The 18,378-nt window shown below is 40.4% G+C and overlaps 1 protein-coding gene and 1 long non-coding RNA gene across 5 annotated transcripts in view; one reads left to right on the forward strand and one right to left on the reverse strand.

The window, feature by feature from the left end:
* Nucleotides 1–341: 341 nt before the first annotated feature.
* LOC144464998 (uncharacterized) lies at nt 342–2,999 on the reverse strand. Its single transcript, XR_013492400.1, has 3 exons — nt 2,743–2,999; nt 1,834–2,078; nt 342–1,667 (listed from the first exon to the last, which is right to left on the reverse strand). It is a non-coding gene; the product is annotated as an uncharacterized LOC144464998 (long non-coding RNA).
* A 2,955-nt stretch (nt 3,000–5,954) lies between these two features.
* The window catches only part of LOC117271416 (pituitary adenylate cyclase-activating polypeptide type I receptor-like), a 42,587-nt gene continuing 30,163 nt past the window's right edge, over nt 5,955–18,378 (forward strand). For all 4 annotated transcript variants that reach the window (XM_033649551.2, XM_033649552.2, XM_033649553.2 and 1 more), the window contains exons 1-2: nt 5,955–6,416; nt 12,489–12,665. In XM_033649551.2, coding sequence (XP_033505442.1) covers nt 12,624–12,665 — 42 coding nt within the window. In that variant the 5' untranslated portion in view covers nt 5,955–6,416; nt 12,489–12,623. The remainder of the gene's footprint in view (nt 6,417–12,488; nt 12,666–18,378) is intronic.

Raw genomic sequence — 18,378 nt, forward strand, 5'->3', positions numbered from 1 at the left:
TGGTGGTGGTGATTTGGTAATGTTAAAATGCACACAGGACCTTAAATATTTAAAAAACACCTATTCTAATGACAACAAATTAAGACCGCAATGTCCTGCAGTGATGGCGAACTTGACAAACAAAAAATACTGCATGTATCTTCACTCACAGTGCTATATTTTAGATAAACTGTTTATCATCACAATGTGGGAACTAGTCTGAGATGAATTTCACTATCTCACCCTGAAGCCCCTGTAAACTGAGTGGACACCACCAGTACGAGACAGATCTACCTATTTATTGGTTATTTGTACCGTGCTACAATGTTACATTGTGGTGAATAAAGATACAGCCAAACATAGCAATAATCCACTTTATTGATTATACATGAAACCGTGGTTCACATCATAAATATGAAGATGTAACCCTAACCTTAATTACATCTGTTTTAACCTATGCTGTGTCTCAAATCACATACTTCCGTTAGTACTCTTCCATGTAGTATACTATGTGCACTATGTACTTATTGGCGTAGGGCGCGAATTTCGACAGGGTAGTGTTATCTCAAACCAAACACGGCCGTTGTGCACTCACCAGAAATGACGACTGCAAATTAGCTAGTCAGCAAACTGGCATTAACATTTGCGTTACTGTTCGCAGTACCAAATCATTACAGACTGCTAAATTAACCCAATAAACATACTGCTGGCTTATACCCAACAACAGTATGCTGGTGCTTAGTGCAAAAAACATCAGTTTCCAGTTTGAAAAGTGGTCCCTCCCCTTCCGCTATGTAGCCAAGATGGCTACCATTGAGTGTGAGAAGTGTCCATAGTTCCACACTCAGCTTCTTGACTGTTTTGAGTGCACCATCCAAGTACCCATAGTGCACTGCATTTTTCCATACTTCTCAGTGTGAACGCACTTATGTACTGAGAATATTAAGTAGGGCCCGACCGATATGGATTTTTTGGGGCCGATGCCGATTCCGATATCATAGAATAAAAAAATCCGTTAAACGATATATCGGCCTATTAAATTTTTACGTTTTTCAATTTAAAACCCCCCGAAATACCTGCTTTTCATGGCTTAAATATAGTTCAAACACTCGTTACAAAAATATAAAATGAAGGAACAAGCAGCATATGAACAATTTGAACACAAAATAAATCAAAAATATGATGTGCAAAAAGGCAGTAAACCTCTGGGAAATAAAATAATCATGCAAACTCTACATGAATTAGGACATTCACATATATGTTCACAGTACCAGAGTTCTTCTTATTATTGCCAGTTTAACAGAGGTAGGTTTAACACCATATTCCCTGCATTTTATTAGTGATGAAAATATAAGTATTAACATCAGCGTCAATCGGCCAACTTTTGGCCGATTGACGATTATTCTCTAATGGCTATAATCAGCCGGCTGATAAATCGGTCGGGCCCTAATATTAAGTGTAAGTACAGAAGTAGGCGATTTGAGACACAACTTTCATAGCTAGCTAAATGCTAACTTGGCATTTCCTTCAGGGCTCCTGCCTCTGGACCAAGGAGTGAAGGGGGCTGATGATGTAAGTATGGTGGGCTGTTAACTTCCTGTCCATTGTGCCTGTTTTTGTTATGTTTTCTAGCCATGCTGGTTCGTCAGTTTGTGTGGAAAATCAGTCATCCAGTCAAGACACTCTCCCTGTTGAATGAATGGATAAAAAGTAAGTAAGTAAAATTCATTCATATAGTGCTTTCATAGAGACAAAGAGCATAACTAGCAAAACTATTTGCACGCACACAAGGTCAAAAAAATGAAAACAAAAAAAGGTTGAATTTTGAATTGTCTCATCTTTGTCAAGTCTTGCCTTCGGCTCATGTGCATCACCGATTGATTAATCCTCCACAAGTAGGACACTCAGTGGGAGGCAGATATGTGGGAGGAGAATGAAGAGGGGCAGGGGGGTTAGGATGAGGTCTGGTTCCCCACAGCGTCCTCTCTGAGATGAGGTGGGTGAATGGGCTCAGCACTCAACCAACTGATGCTTCTCTCCCACATTCTGTCGAAGACGAGTCGCCATGGCAATCCAGCAGTATGATTGTTGTACAATGGCTGAAGGGAGACAGACAGAGAGAGGGAGATGTGTCCTGTGGAGAGGCTCATTGAGTGGTGGCACAATGGGGCATGAGTGCTTTCAAGAGACTGACTTATGTCAATAAAGCAACAAACAAGAAAGAAACGCTTCCCATCAGTTCGTGGGAACTCCATTTTGGTTACAGAACCTAAACTATACAAACAGAATATAATCTACCTGATCCCAGCCTAAGCCATTTTTGCTGAAAATATGCTTTTAAATATATGAAATAACCATCTCTAGTATTCTGTTTTCAGGGTGGAGAGGCCACTTCATAGCCAGAAGGTTGCTGCTTTGACCTTTGACACTGACAGACATTTCAATTATGGTCCTGACCATCAATGTCACCATGTCCTTGGGCTAATGCCTGAAACCTTAAATCGATTATTTCATGCTGTAACCATGATAAGGACACTGTCTGTGGAGATATTTCTGAAAAAAACACGGTGATATTTTTTTTTTTTGTCTATCTCTGTTTCTGTTCTGCTCACACAGCTGCAATGATCACAGCAGTGATAGACTGTCTTTGCCTCGCTGCCTCGTCTAAAGTTCATGCAGATTTGGAGAGTCAAAACACTAGAAGCCACTGAAAGATGCAGCTGAGTGTTTTCCATGGAAACAAGCCTCAAATCATTGTCTTACCTGCTATTATGCTACAAAAATAGCCCACAGATTGCTGACTGCAGTAGCAGAGAATTTCTGAATTTCTCTCAATGGGAGCATTTCCATGGATGTCCTTGAGGCCAGTAACACTGTTAAAATGTTCCGGGAACAGCAGGAGACGTGCGTCACTACCCCTCATCCAATCAGCCGTTTTCATGGGTTGTTTTTTTTTTTTTTTTTCCTCAGCATTTAATATATTTTGATTGGGCAAGTGTCTTCAAGTCTTTCTGTTTTGTTCTCTGAGAATACCCACATCATCACAGGGTTTAATACTTTTTATGCCTCATTGATTTATGGCCAAGCCATCAAAAGGCCCCAGCTGGGTGATCAATCACTCCTGCACTCAAAACACTATCCTGCATATAGCTACCACTGGAAATTGTCTCGCCTGGATCCAGGGGCGGGTTTAGAAACTGAATAAGGGGGCCAGACTGGAGCACAGTTTTAAAGAAGGGAGGGCCTTAAAAATTAATAAAAATGTGTTAAGACTCACATTTCAAACCCTGTTTCTTGGCAATAATAAGCTGTATTATCATAGTATCATATCAGGGGCTACAGCCACAAACACCCACACCCCCTGTACTAGAGGAGACAGAAAATGACTACAAACATGCTTGTGGTCATTTTCCATCTCTTTGTAGTTGTTGCGGGTTTCTTTGTCATTGTTTTTTTTTGTCCCTTTATGATCATTTTGCATCTCCTTGTGGTTATTTTGTGTCTTTGTGGTTATTTTGCATCTCCTTGTGGTCATTTTGTGTCTCTCTGAAGTTGTTTTGTATAATTTGATGTCCCTTGTCATCATTTTGCATCTCTTTGTGGTCATTTTGCATCTCCTTGTGGTTGTATTGTATCTCTTAGTGGTTGTTGTGCTCAGTTTCTGTCTCTTTGTGGTCATTTTGCAAATCACCATGGTCAAGCTTGTCTCTCAGTGGTCATTTGCATCTCCTTGTGGTCATTTTATGTTTTTTTTTGTGATTGTTTTGCATTACCTTGTGGTCATTTTATGTCTCCTTGTGGTAGTTTTTTGTCTCACTGGAGTCATTTTGCATATCACTGTGGTCATTTTGTGTCTCTTTGTGGTCATTTTGCATCTCTGTCATCATTTTATGTCTCCTTGTGGTAGTTTTTTGTCTCACTGGGGTCATTTTGCATCTCCTTGTGGTCAATTTATGTCTATCTGTTGTCCTTTTGTATCTTTTTGTGGTCATATTGTGTTTCTCTGTGGTTGTTTTGCATCGTGCTATGTTTCTTTGTGGTCATTTGGTTCTCTTTTTGGTTGTTTTGCATCTCTTTGTGGTCATTTGTTGTCTCTTTGTGGTTTTATTGTGTGTCATTATGGTCATTTTGAGCCACTGGTGTTCTTTTTGCCTCTCCTTGTGATTTATTTTGGTGTCACTGTGGTATTTTTGCATCTTGTGTGGTCATTTCATGTGTCTTTGTCATCATTTTGTGTTTCTTTGTGGTCATTTTGATACTCTTTGGGGTCATTTAGCATCTTTGTGGTCATTTTGTGTCTCTTCGTGGTCACTTTGTGACTCTTTAGGATTGTTTTGCCTCTGTGGTATTTTTGTTGTTTTGTGCAGCTCTGAGTTTGTTTTATGTCTCTTTGTTGTCATTTTTTATCTCCTTGTGGTTTATTTTGGTATCTCTTTGTGGCAATTTTGTGTCTTCCTGTGATCATTTTTTGTCTCTTTGTGGTCTTTTTGCATCTTGTTTGGTCAGGTCATATGTCTTTGTCGTCACTTTGTGGTCATTTTGCATCTCTTTGTGGTTGTTTTGTGTTGCCTTGTGGCCATTTTATGTCTTCTTGTGGTTGTTTTCTGTCTCTTTGTGGTCCTTTTTACATCTTGTGTGGTTATTTCATGTGTCTTTGACATCGTTTTATATCTCCTTGTGGCCATTTTGTGTCTTCTTGTGGTTGTTTGTTGTCTGTTTGTGGTCCTTTTTGCATCTTGTGTGGTTATTTCATGTGTCTTTGTCATCGTTTTATGTCTCTTTGTGGTCATTTTGCACTTTTTTTGTTGTTGTTTTGTGTCTCCTTGTGGTTGCTTTGTGTTTCTTTGCAGTTGTTTTGCCTCTGTGGTCATTTTGTGTTCATTTAAGGATCTCAATGGCTGTTTTGTGTCTCTCTGTGGTCATTTTGCATCTCTCTGGGGTAATTTTGCATAGCCTTGTGGTCATTTTGTGTCCTTGCTGGTCTTTTTGCGTGTCTTTGTGGTTTATTTTGGTGTCTCTTCGTGGCCATTTTGTGTCTTCTTGTGGTTGTTTTTTGTCTGTTTGTGGTCCTTTTTGCATCTTGTGTGGTTATTTCATGTGTCTTTGTCATCGTTTTATGTCTCTTTGTGGTCATTTTGCATCTTTTTGTTGTTGTTTTGTGTCTCCTTGTGGTTGCTTTGTGTTTCGTTGTGATTGTTTTGCCTCTGTGGTCACTTTGTGTTAATTTAAGGATCTCAGTGGCTGTTTTGTGTCTCTTCGTGGTCTTTTGCATCCTGTGCGGTCATGTCATGTCTCTTTGTCATCTCTTTGAGGTCGCTTTGTGACCTTTTGGGGGTGGTTTTGCCTCTGTGGTAGTTTTATGCATCTCTGTGGTTGCTTTATGTCCCTTTGTGGTCATTTTGCATCAGTTTGTGGTTGCTTTGTCTCTCTGTTCATTTTGCATCTCTTTGTAGTCATTTCAATGACTCACCAACAACAGCTAACAGCCCCTTCATACAGAGACTCTGGTCCAAGGCCACCGCACGGATCAATCCTGTTGAGACTGAATTAAAGCAGCTCTTAGTATTCAGACTGTTGTTTATTTTCAGATAAAATGTTGTAATGGACTTTTGCTTTGAGTCCATCGATGCCCTGAGGCGGTTGTTTGGTCGCTGTCCGTGGTGCTGAAAGTAAACAGGATTGCCAGCGGCCACATAGGCAGCTACAAATCACTTTAATAGGAACACGGCTGCGTTTTGAACCAAAATGCCACAATGCAGCCTGACAAACCAGCATTTCTGGATTAATGTGGAACACAGGCGGGAATTCAGATGTTCAACTTTTGACTAAACGTGAGTCACACACATCATGGGGCCGGCTCAGTGCCTCACAAATTTCACCCAGCAGGGAACCGGACCTTGCGCCTTCTGGAGCGTCTGAGTGGCGCAGGCGCAAATGTCAGAGCTGTATGAATAGTTTATTTTCTGCAACAAAGTCCCACGCATAAGGACGCGATCGTTTCTCCTTTCACTTCAACATCCCAGTGTTCAGACTTCTTCTTTTTCATCTCCTTGTGGTCAATTTATGTCTATCTCTCCCCCTCCAGCTGCATTTGTAGACTAAACTGTTGTCTCACTTTGTTGTCTGTGCGAATCCCGAAGGAGCTGACTTCCTCCTCCTCCTCCTCCTCCTCCTCTTCCTCCTCCTCCTCCTCCTCCTCCACCTCCTCCTCCACATCGTCGTGGTGCCGCAGCAGCCAACGCGGTGAGTGCGTCCTGCAGCAGCAGCAGCAGCAGCAACAACAGCAGCAAAAAGGCACCTGTCGTTTTCCGGACCGACCGTTTTAGGAGTAAAACAACGTGTTCTCCGAAAACACCATCACACCCAAACACGGCGGGTATGCGTGAATACCGATGGCTTCATGTGTAGATATCTGCGCCTCTGAAAATTACGCATCGGTAAGTTGCTTTGACTTGTTTTGCACGCCGAGTGCTGCGCGCTCATACTCACATCTCTGGCTTTGGCTGCGGCTGATCAATTAAGGAGGCTTTCACTGATCCCGAGGCTATATGTATTTAAAAAAACATATTTCTTCTTAAATGAGGAGGCAACCTGGGGATGGATTTCAGGAGAGGCAGTGTTCAGTAGGTGGACGCTTTTCTTGCTGATGTTTCCATGTGCAAAGCGAAGGTCATCCACATGCATTGATGGAAATAAACGTGTATGAATAAGGGATAAAGGCTGGGCAAAATTAGTGTATTGATTCTGCAGCACCAAGGGGAAAATCATTTGTCACTGATTGTAATTTAGACTGTTGCATTTTTCTCCCACAAACCGTGTGTGACATTCTGCAAGCTGTAATTTAAATAAAAAGAAAAGACTCCATAGATAAACTGTTAATGCTGCTGTATGTGGCCTGTTTATTCTGGCACAGGAACATTAACTGAACATGTTCACAAAGCTGCCTGGAACTAATGATTTTGAATGGCTGCGTGATTGCAAACTGACAGACACGCAACCCCCCCTTTTAGGTTTTAACAGACTTGCATTTGGGTTAATTGGAGGCGTACTCCTGTCTTACTGGGATCGTTTTAAACTGGGTATGAATTATTAATGCAGCACGATGTTCAGCGGCATTCAACACACATGAGAAGGAAGCTGATGTGTGCAGACAGATCTTTAAAATTCCCTTTACAGTGGAGATGAATCATTAAGTGGAGCTTCTTGTTTTTCTCTTTATGCATGTGCACACACACACACACACACACACACACACACACACACACACACACACATAGTTGATGTGGTTCCCAATTTTCCCACTCGGTCTGTTTTTGGTCAAGTTCAGCCATTATAATGTTTGGAAATCCGCACGAAAACTCTTATATCCATGTATCTTTTCTTAAGTACTTCTGGAAAAATAAACAATTAAATCAGTGCATTATTTAAACCCACATTTAGTGCTTCACTTCAGTTTTCACATGAATACTGGGGCTGAACATTGTTTAAATATGTCTCAAAATTCCCACGCCTTTAAAGCTTGTACACATGTATCCAGTGCTGAGCAAAGATTCTCTTGCCATCTTGCCCTCAGGGTGGTTTTGATGTTCAGCCCCTTCTGCTGTTCCCTGCACCAGTGCTTCCTCATGCCAAAGCCATATGGATTTGTTCCGGAGGACTGTTTCTTAACTTCATTTGGAGCCTTCAGCAACATGACTGCTGTGACATTTTGGAGAGAAATGTAGCTAATTGATACCATGTGTGGAAAGTATCTGTCTTATGCCTGATTGTGTGTTTTTCAACAGTTTTCAGCCCTACTTGACACACGTTATCCCTCCTCTATATCTCTGGGTTTCTCCTCCGAGTACGGCTTGTCCTATTACTTGATAAAGCATCCGAGAGATGCTTTAGAGGTAATTGGATTTGGTACTAGAGGGAAGGGACACAGAAAGGAATTCGTCTGTGTGTGTGCATGAATTAGCTTAGCTGGTTTGGGTGTGTGTGTGTGTGTGTGTGTGTGTGTGTGTGTGTGTGTGTGCTGTCTCACCGGTTGTACCTATGTGTGTTATATGTGTCTCTGCTGGTGCTGGCCAGTGCGCTTTGTGTTTGCAGTGAATCATTGTGTTTTCAGGAGGCTGTGTGAATGAATAAGACATAAAAGGAAGGGAGTTGGAGGGCGGCGTGTGTTTTAAAGTCTGACCCCGAGGCATATGAATTTCATTATCTTGAAGTAAATTTATGCAGTCCTTCCAAATTTCTTGCCTTTGGTGATCAACTTGTCCTCCATAAATCTGCGCTTTTGTTTCAACTTTCTGCTTTAATTTAGAGCGCAGGTGATGACATATCTTTTGTGATTGTATATAACCTCGGTGAGAGACAACAAATGTCGCCTCTGAGATTTGATTGAGGGGGTTTTTATGAGTGTAGGATTCTGCTGGGATAAGATAGGAAGTGATGCATGTACGACTGAGGAGGAGTGTGATTGTTAGTTGCGGCCCTTCAACACATTGTTGTAGCCTACTGCACTGTCTTCACCTCACACACATAAACAGTTATTATTATCATTATGATTAAATCACATGATTATTTCTTGATTAAAGTACTGATTGTTTGGTTTATAAAATGTCAGAAAATAATGAAAAGTGCTCATAACTATTTCCACAATCCCACAATAATGTCATCAAATTGCTCATTTTGTGTGACTAACACCCCCAAAATTAAAGAGACTCATTTTACTATCACATAAGACAATAAAAAGCAGCATATCACAGTTACTTTGACATTTTTTGAGTATTAAAATAGTTGCTGGATTAATTAAGCTTCTTTTTGTCTCAACCCCAGTTTGATCAGTTTTTCAATTTCAAAGGTTTTACAGATGAATAAGTCCACAAATTTTCTTGTTTCACAGACTAAACAATTCTGGACATCTGTGGTTCTGTAAGGAAATGTCTAATTTATTTGTCTTGTAGACATAACAGTATCCTGTTGAAAGCACCAGTAAAAAAAAAAAAAGAAAACTGTGTCCATTGGTGTAAGGAAGTTATGACAGACCCTAGTGCACGCTATTGTGCATGTATTGTCTTGACACAAATAGAGACTTGACAAAGGACAATATTAACATACGTATTACCCAGCAATCATCACTGTTTATCTGACACAAATATCAAAGAAAGTCAGAAATTAATCATTTAATTGAATAGTTTTTATATTATATTTATAGATTTTGTAGCTTCTTTCGAAAAAGCACATCATTTTGTTTTAGATAGCCACTGACTATTTCAAAAAGTAAAATAAAAATTATAGCTGCTGCGCAGCGATGGGTCAGGTCTGGGCATTTTTAGGCAATTCTGAGCAACAAGCAGAAGAATTGGAAGACATTTAGGAATTTAGCAACACAATCTGCCTTTTGCATCAGCTGAGGCTTGAACTCACAACCTCTGAGACTAAGAATCAATTTCTATCTCACTGAGCTAATTAGTCAGTGACAGTCCATGTGTAGCTTCATAAATTGACTAAGCCAAACGTGCAGGTTTAGCAGCCGTCCAAGCATGGAAAAGCAGATTTCAAACCACTGTAAAAAAATTTTAAAAATTCAGTTATCGAAACAAAAATCTGAAAATACACATATTGCATCTAGACAGCATGGAGATGTTGGTAATTTATTTTAACAATGATTGATTTGCTTCATAAGTGAAAAACTGATGTTTAACTAGTTGAGCTATGTGCAAAGTGAGAAGCCTCAGATGGTTTCACACTGAAGTATTGACACTGGACCTTTGTGCAAAGTTTGGTTTATTTTCAAGCATGAGAAGGCAGATTTTCTAGCAGAAAAAAAGACTTGAAGATGCTGCACAGTGATCAGTCACGCTCAGACAATTTTAAGCAATAAGCTGGAGCACAAGAAGATTTTTACATTACAATGTGGATTCTGCACCAGTTGAGGCTCAAACCCGCAACCTCTGGAGCCTAAGACAGTCATCTACCGCTCTGAGCTAATTGGCAAGTAGCAACTCAACAGTGGCTTCACAAAGTGAGTAAGCCATTCACTGTTGTGTAGGAAAGCAGCCATCCATGCATGGAAAGGCAGATTTGAAACCACTGTTAAAAATTCAGTTATTAAGACAAAAATCTGAAAATACACATATTGCATCTAGACAGCATGGCGATGTTGGTAATTTGTTTGTAACAATGATTGATTTGCTCCATAAGTGAAAAACTGATGTTTAAAATTGCCATTTTTACATTGACTCCAATTGTTCACATTAGAGCAAAATTCAAAATGCTGTCAAAAATTCAGTTTTTGAGATAAAATTCTGAAATTTGCCACACATCATCTACCATGACTCTAGAATTTTGTCATTTTTTCATGAACATTGAAGATTTATTTAGCAAGAATTGCATGTATATGTTTACAGTACCGTTTAGTCAAACATTTTGATGCACTGTAGGCTCAATTTTTGATTTATCAAAAATCAGACTGTCCTACAAAAACTAAGTTTTTGATAAATCAAAAATCTGAGAATCATAGTTTGTGTAGGATAGTCTGAAGATGCTCTGTAGCAAGTTTGGTGTCAATTGAGCAAAAATTGTGTGAGGAGATAGGTTTAAGAAGTTTTACAGTTTTTGAAAAAAACAGAGTGATGAACTTCATAATTTTTTAATAGGTTTAAATGTACAAAAGTTCCTTCAGTATTGGGGCTACAGTTTGATGAAAGTTGAGAAGTTGTAGCACATATGGTTGTAGCGCCACCATCAGGACTATTGGCTTGAGTTTACAGCTGAGGATATCTGGCATGAGACTGGACCTTGTGCAAAGTTTGGTGAGTTTTCACCCATGGGAAGTATGATTTCCTCGGAAGAAGAAAGAAGAAGAATACCTAGGATTACAATAGTGTCCTTACCTTTTTGAGGACATATAAAGCAAATGGCACCATATTTAAATCTACAATATTCTTTTTTTAATCATTAATCTTTGAGTACAGATTTATTTCCAAAGTGGCAATCTGAAACACTTGTTCTCTCAACAGGCCCCTTAAACCCAGGGGCCCCAGTGCAATCACACTGCCTACACTGTCTATATTTACACCCCTGACTGTGTCTGAAAATATCTGTTACTGTGGGAAAAAGTTGGAGATACAAACCTGTGTGTATAAAAACTTTAGCTAGCAGGTAGCTGCAGCTCATAGGTGCATCTCGACAAGAAGCATCCAGTCACAGAGCTTAAAATGCAGTGATGTACGCTGCTAATTGCAGGTGGATGGAAAGGAAAAGGATTTTGCAACCTGCTTTTTAAATGGATTGGTGTTTTCACTATAATGGAATATCTACCTCCTATCCAATACCTTGAAAAATATTTATATCCAATTGTATTTTCAATGCTACAAGGACACATTGACATTTAGGGCATACAATTCAAAAAATGTATTATAATATAAATATAACAAGGTTTTGACATTGCAATGACACATTTTCCTTTCTTGGTTAGGAGCAGAGAACAGCAGAAGGCATGTAGTAAACATTAACAATATTTATTTATTTTTATTTATTTAACATGGACAGTGCACAGCTACTTAGCTGCACCAGAGTTAGCTATTAGCTCATTTTCATCTGTAGTCCCTGGGCAGGAAACAGAGAATAAGTTCTCTGCTAAAGGACACTATTATATATTATTATAAAAAAAAAAACAACAACACAGTGACAAAATAGATCATATTCATCATGACACAGCAGCTTCAGCAATAACAACAGCAAGACAACACAACATCAAGTCATCACAATAACAACAATTGGTGTACCAATACTGCTGTACTGAAACTGTTCCAATCATTCAGGATCAATATGTGTCAATAAATCAGTGTTTTTGACAACACTAGAATTAATTCAGGTTTAAATTCTGGCTCAATTTAGGATGAATTATGATGACTATGGTGCCGTCTGTTGTTCTCAGCTACAGGTTTTGAATTCAGGTCTCTGACTGGTTTCCTCTCCATGGTAACAGCAGCTGAGGCTCATGGTTATTTAGGTATTTTAAGCCGCCCGTTATGCCAAAACTATAGACACAACACGATTTCTTTGAAACAAAGTTGAAAGTATTAAAACTTGTGATTATAACAAACCAATAGGACTGTGACATTACCTGGGAGAGTGCCAGGTTTTTTATGGTTGGGAATATTGAGGATATTTTTAAATAAAAAATTTGAAATGAGAAATGGGGAAAAACTTTGCAACAACAATCTCAAAAACTAAAACAATTTAACAGTTAACAACAATTATTCTATACTTAAGTTTACAAAACATGTAAAAAAATATCCACTAACAGTAAAGAGTTTTAAAATGTTAACATCATAGTATTATAACACATCACAATGTAACATATCTGCATTTTGCTTTTCTTATTGTGTCTCTGACTAATAGAATAAAATGACAGAGTGGTGCAGGTGTCTAACACGGTGGCGACACTCTCGTATCACAGTGTTGCTGTTGTTTGTTCTCTGACAGAACATTTTCTTCCTCTGTGTGTTGTATTTCAGAGCCCTTGATGCTGAAGTGTGGTGACGCTGAGGGGAGCAATTTCAGTGTGTCCCTGTGAACACACACACACTGAGACAAAAACACACACACATATATTGTGGAGCCTTCTGGATACAAGCGCTTCACAGGAGACAATGAGAGGCTACCTGCTGACTGCAATCTTTCTGCTGCCCTTGGTGAGTAGAGTTTGTGTGCATGTATCTATAGACTGTGCACATGTGTAGGTGTGTGTTTGTGTGTGTGTGTGTGTGTGTGTGTATGTGTGTGTGTGGTCCGGAGCATACAGGAATGCGTAACCATAAGGGAGTGAGTGCGTTCACACTTTCTCAGCTTCAGATTTGGTTTATTTTCATATGTTTGTGACAAGCGCTGGAAGCGTGGAAATCACCATATGCCGCATCAGCACATCAGCATACGTTACAGGTCCTGGATCAGCTCTGCGCTAAAACGACTGGCCGCCTGTTAGAACAATAACAGATGGCCCGGCTGACCAGAGAGCTGCCTATCCATCTGCTGTGACTCACTTTTATTAGCGGTCTCATTGAAATAAAAAGCAGAATGGAAGAGTTGTGCAAGATGTGTGGGAGGAATCTTATCCAGCACTGTGATGCGGCACAGCAGCAGTTTCCCCAGTGAAGCTGCACAGATACATAAACTGTTTTTGGTCCATCTGAAAATAAATGAGACTCTGACATCATCCTTTATCTATGAATTTGATAATGATGTCTTTATCCTTTTATACTCACACCCTCACCAGTCTAATGATGGTTACTAGGGAGACTAAAATTAATTCACACTGCGACCTTCACAAACATCTTTTCTAACCTCAGAGTTAACGCTGCCCCCCGAACATGTGTGACGGGTTCCTCCAGCTGACATCTCTGCACAGTGCAGTCTCAGGCTGACCTTCAGCGGCTGATGTGGCAGATACGTCTGTTGTGATGTACTTATTGTGTGTCAAACGGGTCTGTACGCTGGGCCAGTGGTCTGCGACGTCAAATTGGAGTTTTATTATCTGTGCCGTGCGCAACTGTGGGAGCTACTGAGTTATCTGGCCCTGGAAAATAGCCTTGGGGGGGGGGGGAAACGTGGCACTGCAGCTTCAAAATGGACAGTTTATCTAGACAGACATCTGTTCAAGGGAAAGGAGAGGAGTGACTGGGGAAAGGAAAATGAGAAGCACACTTTAAAAAAAATTAATTGATCTGTCCTTTGCCTTGTGCACTGTTGTCATGGTGCCTGTTTTAGCAGTCCTCAGTTAACCTGGACTGGGCTGTACCAGCTTTGAAGTCTCCTAATTTCTACAAGCTGGATTCAAACTTGTGATTTACTAAAAATGCTCCATTAAAAAAGAGAGTTAGATAACAGATTTTGCATCTCTCTGATAATGGACTTTGAGAATAGGCAGGGAAGGAACTACACCCTCTTTGACGCCAGCAGGGCCTCAGTGGAGATGGGGGATAGCTTTGAGTACCTTGGTGTCCTCATCATGAAGTTCCTGACCTGGGTGTTGCGTACTGACTCAGGTTTCTCCTCAAATACTGACAAATTTCTTCTCAATTTCTGCATCTTCGAGGGCGTTCTGACAGGGAACATCGCTGCCAGGTCAGGAGAGAGCACCAAACAGGACCACAAGGCCCTTCAAAGAGCCCTTTGTTCTGCTGTACTATAGGTGCTGCAAGAACAAGGCTAAGAGAACTATTAAGGATCCCAACCCCCCCCAGATAGTGGCCTTTTCTCCCTGCAGAGGTCAGGAAGAAGGTACCAGATAGACCAGACCAGCACTGAGAGGCTCAGGAAGAGCTTCTATCCTCAGGCCACAAGGATACTGAATGAAGACACTGTCTTAAACTGCCCACACTCCCATCATACACATATATTTGTTGCTATTTATATCCTTTTTTAACTCTTTTTAATGCACAAAGTGAAGGAACTGGCAAGAATATGCTTCACTGGAGCTGCACCATAAAGCCTATGATTACATCTGACAAATAAAATCACTTGATTTCCGGTTAAATATGAAGCCACAGCCAGAAGAAGGTTAGCCTAGCTTAGCATAAGGGCTGGAAACAGGATGAAACAACTTGCCTGGCTCAGTCCAGCAACAAATATCTGCCCACCAGCACCTGTAAAGCTCCATAATTAAAATGTTTTGCCACTGTACAAAAAAAAACAAAGTATAAAAATGACAATAGGCTGTTTTATAGGCAGTTATGTGCAGAATTATTTCTTATTTGGGAGCTATAACTTTCTGGAGTCTCTGCCGGTTGCCGTGCAATCGGTCTGGGGCCGGGCAATAAATAGTCGGGCCCTCTGTGAAACGGGGAACGTCAGCAACAGCTACAGATGCTCACTCTTCAGGAATGTTGCAAGTGAGTGTGTGCATGTGTGTTGCATAACTGAAATATTGAACACTGTCATCATACAGGCCTCTCTGCATTTATGCCAAACAGATATTAGTCATCTGCATCCAATTATTTCATATTTCTGGAAAGCCTACAATATGTATTGGCTCCTAGCTGGTTACCTGCTGCTTAGCAACATGGATGCTTGCAATGGGTACAAAGAGGTTTTTTCTCTCAAGCAACGCCAGCGTCTGCTTCATTAAATAATATCAAACACTCCTGACAACATGAAAAAGTGAGCTCTTCAATATCTGCTTCTGTTTTTGTTTAGCCAGCATGGCTTCTGTCCAGCGTCCAATATTGTTGTCTGGAAATGGAATCGCACCAGAAACTAGATAAAAGATGCCTCTAATGATGTTTCACGTAACCCATGCAGCATTTTAAAATTCCGCCCACGTGTGGTGCAGTAAAGAAAGGAGGTGAATCCTGGGACATCTTCACAGTTGGTTGATGCCCCATCTTATCTCGGCAGTAAGGCCTGGAGTGAATTCATATTGGAGGGCAGAGAGATAGAGTGATGAGTCAGCCATGGCTCAGAGGGCTGGGACGTATTACACCTATCAGCTCACTGTTAGAGGGAGGGAGGAGGGTGCATGAAAGGTAAAGGTGCAAAACAGAGATTGGCTTTAAGAGAGTGAGAAGGAGCGTGACTTATATTAACTCGACTACCACTGGGTTAATAGTTTCCCCGACTGCACCTTGGAACCAGACCCACCTTAGTTACTCCACTGTAATTCTAAGTGACATGGAATATGTTGGTGAGATAGAAATTTAAGAGACACTGGAAAATATTGTGCATGGATTTGATGACTCAAAAGTGGATGTAAATTTGAAAACCTCTGCAGAACAAAACTTTGGAGCCTCCGCTTACAACTCCCTCATCCCCCAGCTTGTTAATCAAAAGGCGAAGAACAAGAAAGACAATTTTATGTTTTACTAACATAATGACAAACACACACCTTTGACCCATGATACCACTCCACTAGCTGCTTCGACCCATGAGTGCAGGATGAGTCATCAGAAATAACATTTTACAGAGGGAAAAAGAGAGGTTTGGTATAAACAGGATACTCATAAATGCTTTGACGAATATTTGACATGTACCAACAGATAGATAGATTGAAACACTTAATGCAGAGACACAGAATAAATTGCACTTTTTGACCCTGCATTAATTAATTTTTTTGCCCACTCAGGGGCATAAAGTTAACCTGTTAGCGAACAGTTACTGAGTTCCACATCCAGCAGATACAGAGCAACATTAGCACTTATTTCTGGTTATATTACTGACCACTTAAAATGCTAGTTGATATTCATTCTCCCTTTAACTCTCCTGAGTTCAAATAAACACAAGAAGTTTGTGCTTTAGAGAAAGGATCAGCACTCAGTGAATCACCTCCAAAGCCCTATGATAAGCTATTATGGCAAGGCTTAACTATACAGACCAGTGAGCAGTGATAACTAACGTGTCTCTGGGGTCATCAGGTGGGAACCTCCTTTCACCAGTGTTTGGTCTAGTTGGTCCCACAGCACCTCCAGGAGGCCAGACAGTGATCTCTGGCATCCCAGAGACACTCCCCTAATGCCAGGTCTCACTGCTACCCTCACCGACCCAGCAACCTCCTTTACCTTACTTACACATGGCTTTCTCAGCCCAAACAGCACCGCCACCTTCAACCAACCCCAGGCTCCATTTATGCGAGCTCCAGGTAAAAGCAGTGCTGATACTACCTTTCCTGGCACATTCACCATACTCTATTTTACACGCTACATAGCATAACTCCAATATAAGCTAAGGTTAAAGGAGATAGAGAATTGAAACCCACAGGCTTTCTAAGCCCAAACAACACTGCCACCTTCAGAGAAATATCTGACTCTGAAGCTGCTAAATGCTGCACTATGTTCATTAGCTAGTCTCTGACTTTGTCTGTGTGCTGTTTGACTCTGAGAAGGTAGTGTACAGTGGGTTTATCAGAGCCTTCTGCTGCTGCAGCTAGAGGTGGACCCGATGAAAGCCATGACAGTGAACCAAAACAGTGAATGTGGGGTCCTGAAAACCAAAACAATGAGCTGAAAAACACCAAAACTCCCCTGACAGGGAACTGCAGATTTTGCTGATAGTCCTCGGTGGGTTTGTCACGATAAGTGATGCCTTTAATTTGACATTTAGTTATTTTATGCGTTGTCAGAATAGAAATATTGATCAGTGCAGCTACAAGGCAACTCTCAAATCTTAAGTATTTCTCTAAATCATCAAATACTTGACACTCAATAAGCAACAATCAAACTTAAAGTAAGGAAAACAAACATTCCCACTTGGTCTGAAACACACAGTTTGAGGTTTGATCACATTTGACTGACAGTGACGTCTCCTTGGCAACCTAAGCGTTGCAATTCTTGATTTGCTAAGTTCTGATGGGTCCTTGTAAACACCCGACATTCCCTTCCTCCCCCAAAGCTCCGCACATTTTAAATGAGTGAGGAAAGTACAAACAAAAATACAAACAGGCAAACGTTAAAGGGTGACTAATGTATTTTTCAACTTGGTCCCTATTTCCCCTGTTTTTGTTTTTTTTGAGTTACCAATTTTTAAACTGGTCCAGTATTGAGTGAGAGGGCACCCGCTAAACAGGCTGCAAAGTAACAACTCCTAGCATTTGGCAACACCGATTAACGTCCACTAAAAGTGCTTGTTTTTGCCATTGACAGGCTCAGATTGTTATAAGTGACTGACAACATTATGGAAAGGATCCCTACAAAGATAAACATTTTTGTTAAAGACTAAGACCCTTTTTATTTGCCCAGAAACAGTCCTAGCAAATCCACCAGACTCCATTTAAAATAATAGTAATTTTAGCGTGTATAAAGCCAGCATATTGTCATATCTAACTGGGCGAATTAAGGGTTTATTTCAACCAAACCAGAGTTGGTGATTGTTGGAACAGTGGAAAGAGGAACGAAGATGGATTTTATGAGTTTCATTTTGTTTCTGTTGACTTTGAATGAAGTGTGTTGTATGATGATAAAATTACTGTTTATTTAAACAGAGTCTGGTGGGTTTGACGGTACCAATTTCTGGGCTGTTTTTGAAGAAACCAAAAGGATCTTGCTGTATAAATGAAAGGTCAATCTCTGTAGGGATCCTTTCAATTAGTTGTCAGACACAGAAAATAATAATCTGAACATGCACCAAAACAAACACTTATAATGGACGTTAATATGATGGCTCACGTGTGCACAGCATTACATCACAGCCTTTTTCGCCACTGCCGTCTGCAGTGATCTCACTCAGTACTGGAGCAGCTTCAAAAACTGTTGTTCCCATTAGTCACTTAGACATAAAAACATGGGAAATAGAATCCAGGTTGAAAAATACCAAAATTGCACTTTAATGTCACATAAAAGGTGTAATTTTAACTTTGGCAGATATTACTGTGTTTATATCGTAGCTCTTGGCAAGAGAAAGAAGCTGGTTATGAAAGGT

This window comes from Epinephelus lanceolatus, chromosome 12 (genome assembly GCF_041903045.1).
Source record: "Epinephelus lanceolatus isolate andai-2023 chromosome 12, ASM4190304v1, whole genome shotgun sequence".
NCBI classification, from domain to species: domain Eukaryota; kingdom Metazoa; phylum Chordata; class Actinopteri; order Perciformes; family Serranidae; genus Epinephelus; species Epinephelus lanceolatus.